The 6,162-nt window shown below is 58.3% G+C and overlaps 1 protein-coding gene across 1 annotated transcript; it reads left to right on the plus strand.

The window, feature by feature from the left end:
* The first annotated feature begins 2,478 nt into the window (after nucleotides 1-2,478).
* LOC119368335 (FCS-Like Zinc finger 1-like) lies at nucleotides 2,479-3,111 on the plus strand. The gene has a single exon (XM_037633626.1). The coding sequence runs from the start codon at nucleotides 2,577-2,579 to the stop codon at nucleotides 2,865-2,867; it is 291 nt and encodes a 96-aa protein (XP_037489523.1). The 5' UTR covers nucleotides 2,479-2,576; the 3' UTR covers nucleotides 2,868-3,111.
* Nucleotides 3,112-6,162: the final 3,051 nt, after the last annotated feature.

Raw genomic sequence — 6,162 nt, forward strand, 5'->3', positions numbered from 1 at the left:
GGCGCCGCCGGGCAAAGCCCGCACGGCGTCGGCGGCGGCGGGGCCGTCTTCCCACTCACGCGCCTCGGCAGATCCCGGATGGATCTCGAGCAGCGGCGGCCGATGCGCGCATGCGGCGGTGCTTGGCTGGGGGCCGCGGTGGCCTTCCCTCGCGCGCCGATGTCTACATCGACGCCGCTGGAGGCTGGCTGCTACTGCTGGGGCGGTGGCCGGTGCTCGCGGTGGGCGCAAGCCGGGGCGGCGGCCTCGGAGCTTGGGCGTCTGCTGGGCGACGCAGCGGGGCTGGCTACGAACAGTTGCGCGGTGAATCAAGGGATTCGGTACTCTATTCCGGAGTTGGCAGAGGATGCGCCTTGGTCAGGCGCGGGCGGCGGCTTGGCCACGAGGGGCGTGGCTCGTGTGTGTTTGCGTTGTGCGGATATGTGGTGGCGAGGACGCCAATGGTGGAGCTGGCGTCGATCTGGCGTCGCGAGGATCCTGGGATGAAGCTGCTGCAGATCTGTGGAGGTGCACGGCACGGGCGCGCGGAGGGCCCGGGCAGCGCCGTCGGCGTGGCTCGGAGGCTCGTGGTGCATGGAGGTGCGGTCATGGCGGATCCGGTCTCCACCGGATGCGACGGTGTGCGTGGTGCCCGCCTGGGCGGCGTGCTCCTGCTGCTTCGATGGGCGGTCAGCGCGGATTTGAGGCGAGGCAAGGATGCCGGGGCGGCGGCCCCGGAGCGATGGCTGCATCGGCATGGGCTGCTGCGGCGGCTGGGGACGGTGGATTCGGGGCGATGCCCGCGGATCTGACCCCGGCAAACGCGGCGTCTCTCTGTCGCATGAGGTGCTGCAGCGGGTCGTCGCGGGGGGCTTTGGCGGCTGACGACGGGAGGTGATCTTCACAGCAGGCTTGGCTACGGTGGTCTGGGTATCCATGGTGCCCAGATTTGCAGGCTCACTGTTAGGAGATGAGGGACTTGGGCGAAAGCTTTTGACGATGTCGGCGCATGCGGGTGTCGTGACCTTCTTGGAGGCGTCGTCGTAGAGTTTCTTCCTCTCCTTCCATGTGCTTGGACTCTCCGGGTGAGAACCTAAACTTCAGTTTTTTGGAGTGGGCGGCGGCGGCGTTTTATGTCGTAACCTTCTTGGAGGCGTCGCTTTGGAGGGTCAGCCTTTGGATGTTGTGCGGGCTCTTCCGTTTTCATGGGCGGTGTATGCCGGGGCGGCGGCTCCGGGATCTTTAGTTGAGAGCCGAGGCGGCGGCCTCGGGCAGCGGTGCGACGGTGGCCCCAGGAGGTAGGGCTGTTTGTCGGCATGGCTTGGGTGAGGACCTTGAGCTGTGTGGGCGGCAAGGTTGTCGGCTCGGTCGACGCGTCCCAGCGGGGGCGGTTGGACGGCATGTCGGGGCGGCGGCCCCGGATGTGGTGCGGCGTTCGTGGTCTGCGTGCGGTTGTCCTGAGCAGTGCGGGCTGCGGACTGCTGTATTGTGCGGCGTTGTTGCTCGAGGGTGAGCGGTGGCATGTCGGGGCGACGGCCCCGGATGTGGTACGGCGTTCATGGTCTGCGTGCGGTTGTCCTGAGCAGTGTGGGCTGCGGGCTGCTGTATCGTGCGACGTTGCTGCTCGAGAGTGAGCGGTGGCATGTCGGGGCGGCGGCCCCGGAAGGCGGTGTTGGTTGAGTGCGTAGGGCGCAACGGAGCAGTGGATGTCGAGGCGGCGGCCTCGGGAGATTTGCAGCTTCGAGGGCATGGACCTCGTGTCGTGTGGGCGACGTGGTTGTCATCGGAGTTGGTCATGGGTGAGCTTTGCCCTGTGTGTTAGTCTTTGGGGTGTGCTTGGTCCTTGTTGTTCCGGTTTTCGCCCGGTTTTCCGTAATTAACTGGGCAATTCTCTTCTGTTTAATTAATAGATGAGGCAATCTTTGCCTCCGTTTTGAAAAAAAAACAAATGTGCTTTCTTTAGAGTAAACTGAGCTTCTCATCGCAGTTTGCAGGCCCCTCGTGGTCTCAAGCCGAGTAGGAGGACTGTCGTCAAATCAGGCAGCGTACCTACTGCGCCCCTGTTTCGCCATAGACCTGTTTAGTCTAGTTTATATTAGTACCAGAGGAGAGATCCATGGAGCCAACCAGCTGCGGAACCACAAAACCGGAAGCCCAGAATGTCGAATAATCGGATGTGACATGTTTACAAAGGTATTCCTACTGAAGAAAATCGACGGGATGGTGGGAAAAAGAAGTGGAGAAATGAATAATTATTGCACGGTTGGTCGACACAGCTGAGAGCCGACTCTTGATTCTGCTCGCCGGAATAGTGCATCAGTAGTGCGGGCGGCCATGGACCATCAGCAAGGCTCCACCACCACGCGCCCCGGTTTTGATTTGCCCGTTCAGCGAGCTGATTAGCAACTTGCTTACTGTGTTGTGTTTCGACGTCCGTCCGCAAGCACCATATATACCTAGGCCTTTCCCTCCTTTCTTCACACAACTCGCTCGCTCTCCTCTTCCTCCCTCTCCTCGCAACAGCAGCAAGCAAGCGGTTTCAGTAGCTTGCTCCTTCTTCTTCACAGCTTTGATCGGAACTCGCCAACACACCCACAATGGCGGCTTCAGTAGCTTGCTCCTTCTTCGACGACGACGAGCCGCTCGGCCAGCCCGGCATGCCGTCTCTGGACGCGTGCGCGCTCTGCGCCAAGCCGCTGGAGCGCGACAGCGACATCTTCATGTACAGAGGGGACACGCCCTTCTGCAGCGAGGAGTGCCGCGACGAGCAGATGCAGCTCGACGCCATCTGCTCCAGGAAGGCCGCCCGGAGGCAGCAGCACCTCTCGTCGGGATCGGAGGCCCGGCGCTGGCATCAAGAGTCCGGGAAGGTGGCGGTCGCGAGCTAGCCAGAAAGCTCGTGCCTCGTGGCCCAGTAGAGCAGAGAACCCGGCTTGAATCAACGGGATGAGACGAAAGAGATTGATGTCTCTAGTTTGTCACGCCTGAGCCGGAGAAGCAGTGAAGAATCTGAGAAAGATCATGCGCTGAGGCTCCGGCCATCTTGGTCGCCCACTCGATTCATCCTTCTCCTGGCTCCTTGTGAGCCCTGGTTGATGCAACACCATATACAAATTGGAAATCCCCATTTCAACACAAATTTTTGCCTAAAGATCATGACTTGTGAGCTTTATGTTACGATCTCTGATGACCGTTCATCTGTCCGACAAAACTATGCCTTAAGAGCAACTTCAACGCGGCGATGCATTTCGTCCACGCGCGTCCGTTTGGATCGCGATGGACAGAAAAATCGGTCCAACGCGCCGATCCAAACGAACGCGTGTCTGCTTTTTGTCCGCCTGCTAATCCATTCCCGGCCTATTTTTAAGCCCCATTTCCGTCGGCGCGGACGCAACGTGGACGCATGCCAACTACTCCCCTGGCCCGCCAGTCGGTGGTAGTCTCCACCATTTTCCCTTGGGGTGTACCGGGCATGTGCCAGACCACCGGTGCGTGCCTACGTGACAGCGCATGGACGGCCACCGCCCACTCCCACGCCTCACTCGTGCGGCCAAGCCGAGCCGTGCCCCTCGGCCTCTCCGTTGCCGGCACCATACCCGCCGTGCTTTCAAGAAAAACCCACTGAGCTTCAGCAAAAACGTCGGCATTTGTTTACTCCTGCTACGCTAGGGAACCAACCACTCATCACAAGCTCAGGCGGGCGACCGTGGCGGCGACCACGGGGCCGACCGCGGGGCTCCTCGCGCGGCGGCGCCCTTCCATCATGGTGGGAGTCGATTTTGGGCCCTGGCTGGCCCGGAGTCCGACGACTCCGACGATGAGGAGCATAGGAACGACGGCGGATCTGAGGCGGCGGCGTATTCCCCGACACCGAGCGACAAGATTTGTGAAGTTTTGGGAGCCGACTACTCGGAGGAGGAGGTGGCCGGCTTCATTGATGAGATTGTTCCGGCGAGAGATCGTGCTTGGGACGGGGTGGGCAAAGCGGACATGGTGGAGGTGCTCCGGCGAGTGGTGCATCGCCGGACGGCCCCGACGGCGATTCATCCTTGGAAGGGACCATTACCCAAGGTATGTCTTCCCTCCCTCACTCTAAGTGATTTTTTGGGTTCGTGGAAGGTCGTGAAGGATCGTCGGAGAAGGTCTCGGTCGGCGGCGGCTGTGTCACCGGCGTGCAACCGCAATGGGATATGGGCGGCTCGCGCATCTCGTTTGAAATCCTTGTTGGGCCAAGATGGGCCTGACTCGGTAACTGTGGACTTGGGCGCAACTGATACCGGGCAAGTGGCCCAAGTAGTGACCCCAGCCACCGACACGAGCCCCTCGACCGGTCCGAGTCATGATCCTGATGTTGCCAAGGAGGTGCAGCACGTACGTGATCGACGTAGGGTTTCTGTGAGCGCTCGGCTTGCCTTCCCCTCAATCGGATCCCGCCGGGCTAGGTGTATCTCTCCGGTGGGGCAGCTCCGACGCCCTCGTCCGGCGCCAAAGGCATGGCGGGCGTGGCAAACCGCCACCGCGGCCGGCCAAGCAACCTCCGGCCCCAGCGCCTGCGAGACAGCAGGAGGGGCTTGTCGGTGTCAAAACCGGCGGATCTCGGGTAGGGGGTCCAGATCTGTGTGTCTAAGGCTGATGGTAACAGGAGGCGGCGGACACGATGTTTACCCAGGTTCGAGTCCTCTCTATGGAGGTAATACCCTACTTCCTGCTTGATTGATCTTGATGAATATGAGTATTACAAGAGTTGATCTAGCACGAGATCGTAATGGCTAAACCCTAGAAGCTAGCCTATGATTACGATTGTTGTTGTCCTACGGACTAAACCCTCCGGTTTATATAGACACCGGAGGGGGCTAGGGTTACACAAGGTCGATTACAGAGAAAGGCATCTACATATCCGAATCACCTCGCTTGCCTTCCACGCAAAGGAGAGTCTCATCCGGACACGGGACGAAGTCTTCTATCTTGTATCTTCATAGCCCAACAGTCCGGCCCATGTATATAGTCCGGCTGTCCGAGGACCCCTTAATCCAGGACTCCCTCAGTAGCCCCTGAACCAGGCTTCAATGACGATGAGTCCGGCGCACAGATTGTCTTCGGCATTGCAAGGCGGGTTCCTTCTTCGAATACTTCAAAGTAGATCTTGAACACAAGAATCGTGTCCGGCTCTACAAAACAAATACCACACACAACCGTAGAGAGTATAACAATTCACGAGTTCAATCTGCTGACAACTTCTTACAACATGACATCATGTTGACGCTCGGTTATTATTCGAACCAATTTTTAGCCCACCGCTCCGTATTTCAAGACGCGGTTCCATTGGCACGTCTTGTCAAAACAGAGATCGTCTCCCCTTATTACATGATTCTCATCAATACGGGCATGGGTAACCCAACCATTCTGTTGGCAAGATTCCTTGGGAATAGGTAGTTTTTAAGGCCTAAGAGGGGAGGCTAGATATCCATCGCCTCTATAAAAGGGCTAAGACCCGTCCTTTTTTCTTCTACGCTAGTCCTCCTCCTGCCTCGAGCTCCAACGCCCAAGGTTCAATTGCCACGGGCCTCCCATGTCCGGATCCAGTCTCCAAGGACGATGGGTGGCTTCCTCCGTCACAGAGGAGGACATCGCAAAGCTCCGAGAAGCAAGATACTTGACTGCGGAAATCCTCCACAGGCTCCTTGCTCAAGGGCAAGTTATTCCTACTACCAGATCCAATGAGAGAGTCGTATTCATCTCCCACTTCCTCCGAGGACTAGGGTTTGCTCTTCATCCCTATGTCCGAGGGCTCATGTTCTATCATGGGCTAGATTTTCATGATCTAGCTCCAGACTCCTTCCTCCACATCTCGTCATTCATTATCGTGTGTGAGGCATTCCTCCGTATTTCTCCACACTACGGCTTGTGGCTCAAGACCTTTAACATGAAGCCGAAGATAGTCAACGGGAGACACGTGGAGTGCGGAGGTGCTGTAATAAGTAAATTTACCAATATTTCTTGGCCAAAGGGTTCCTTCCCAGAAACTTCCAACCTATGGCAACGGGAGTGGTTTTATATCACAGAACCCTATCGTAAAAAGTGGGCGGCTACACCTGCCTCCCGATCTGGCCCTCTGCCACAGCTTGCATCGTGGATCAACAAGGGGCTGGACTGGGGATCGCTTGATGAAGTGTAGACATTGCA

The sequence above is a fragment of the Triticum dicoccoides genome, chromosome 2B, assembly GCF_002162155.2.
Source record: "Triticum dicoccoides isolate Atlit2015 ecotype Zavitan chromosome 2B, WEW_v2.0, whole genome shotgun sequence".
NCBI lineage: Eukaryota > Viridiplantae > Streptophyta > Magnoliopsida > Poales > Poaceae > Triticum > Triticum dicoccoides.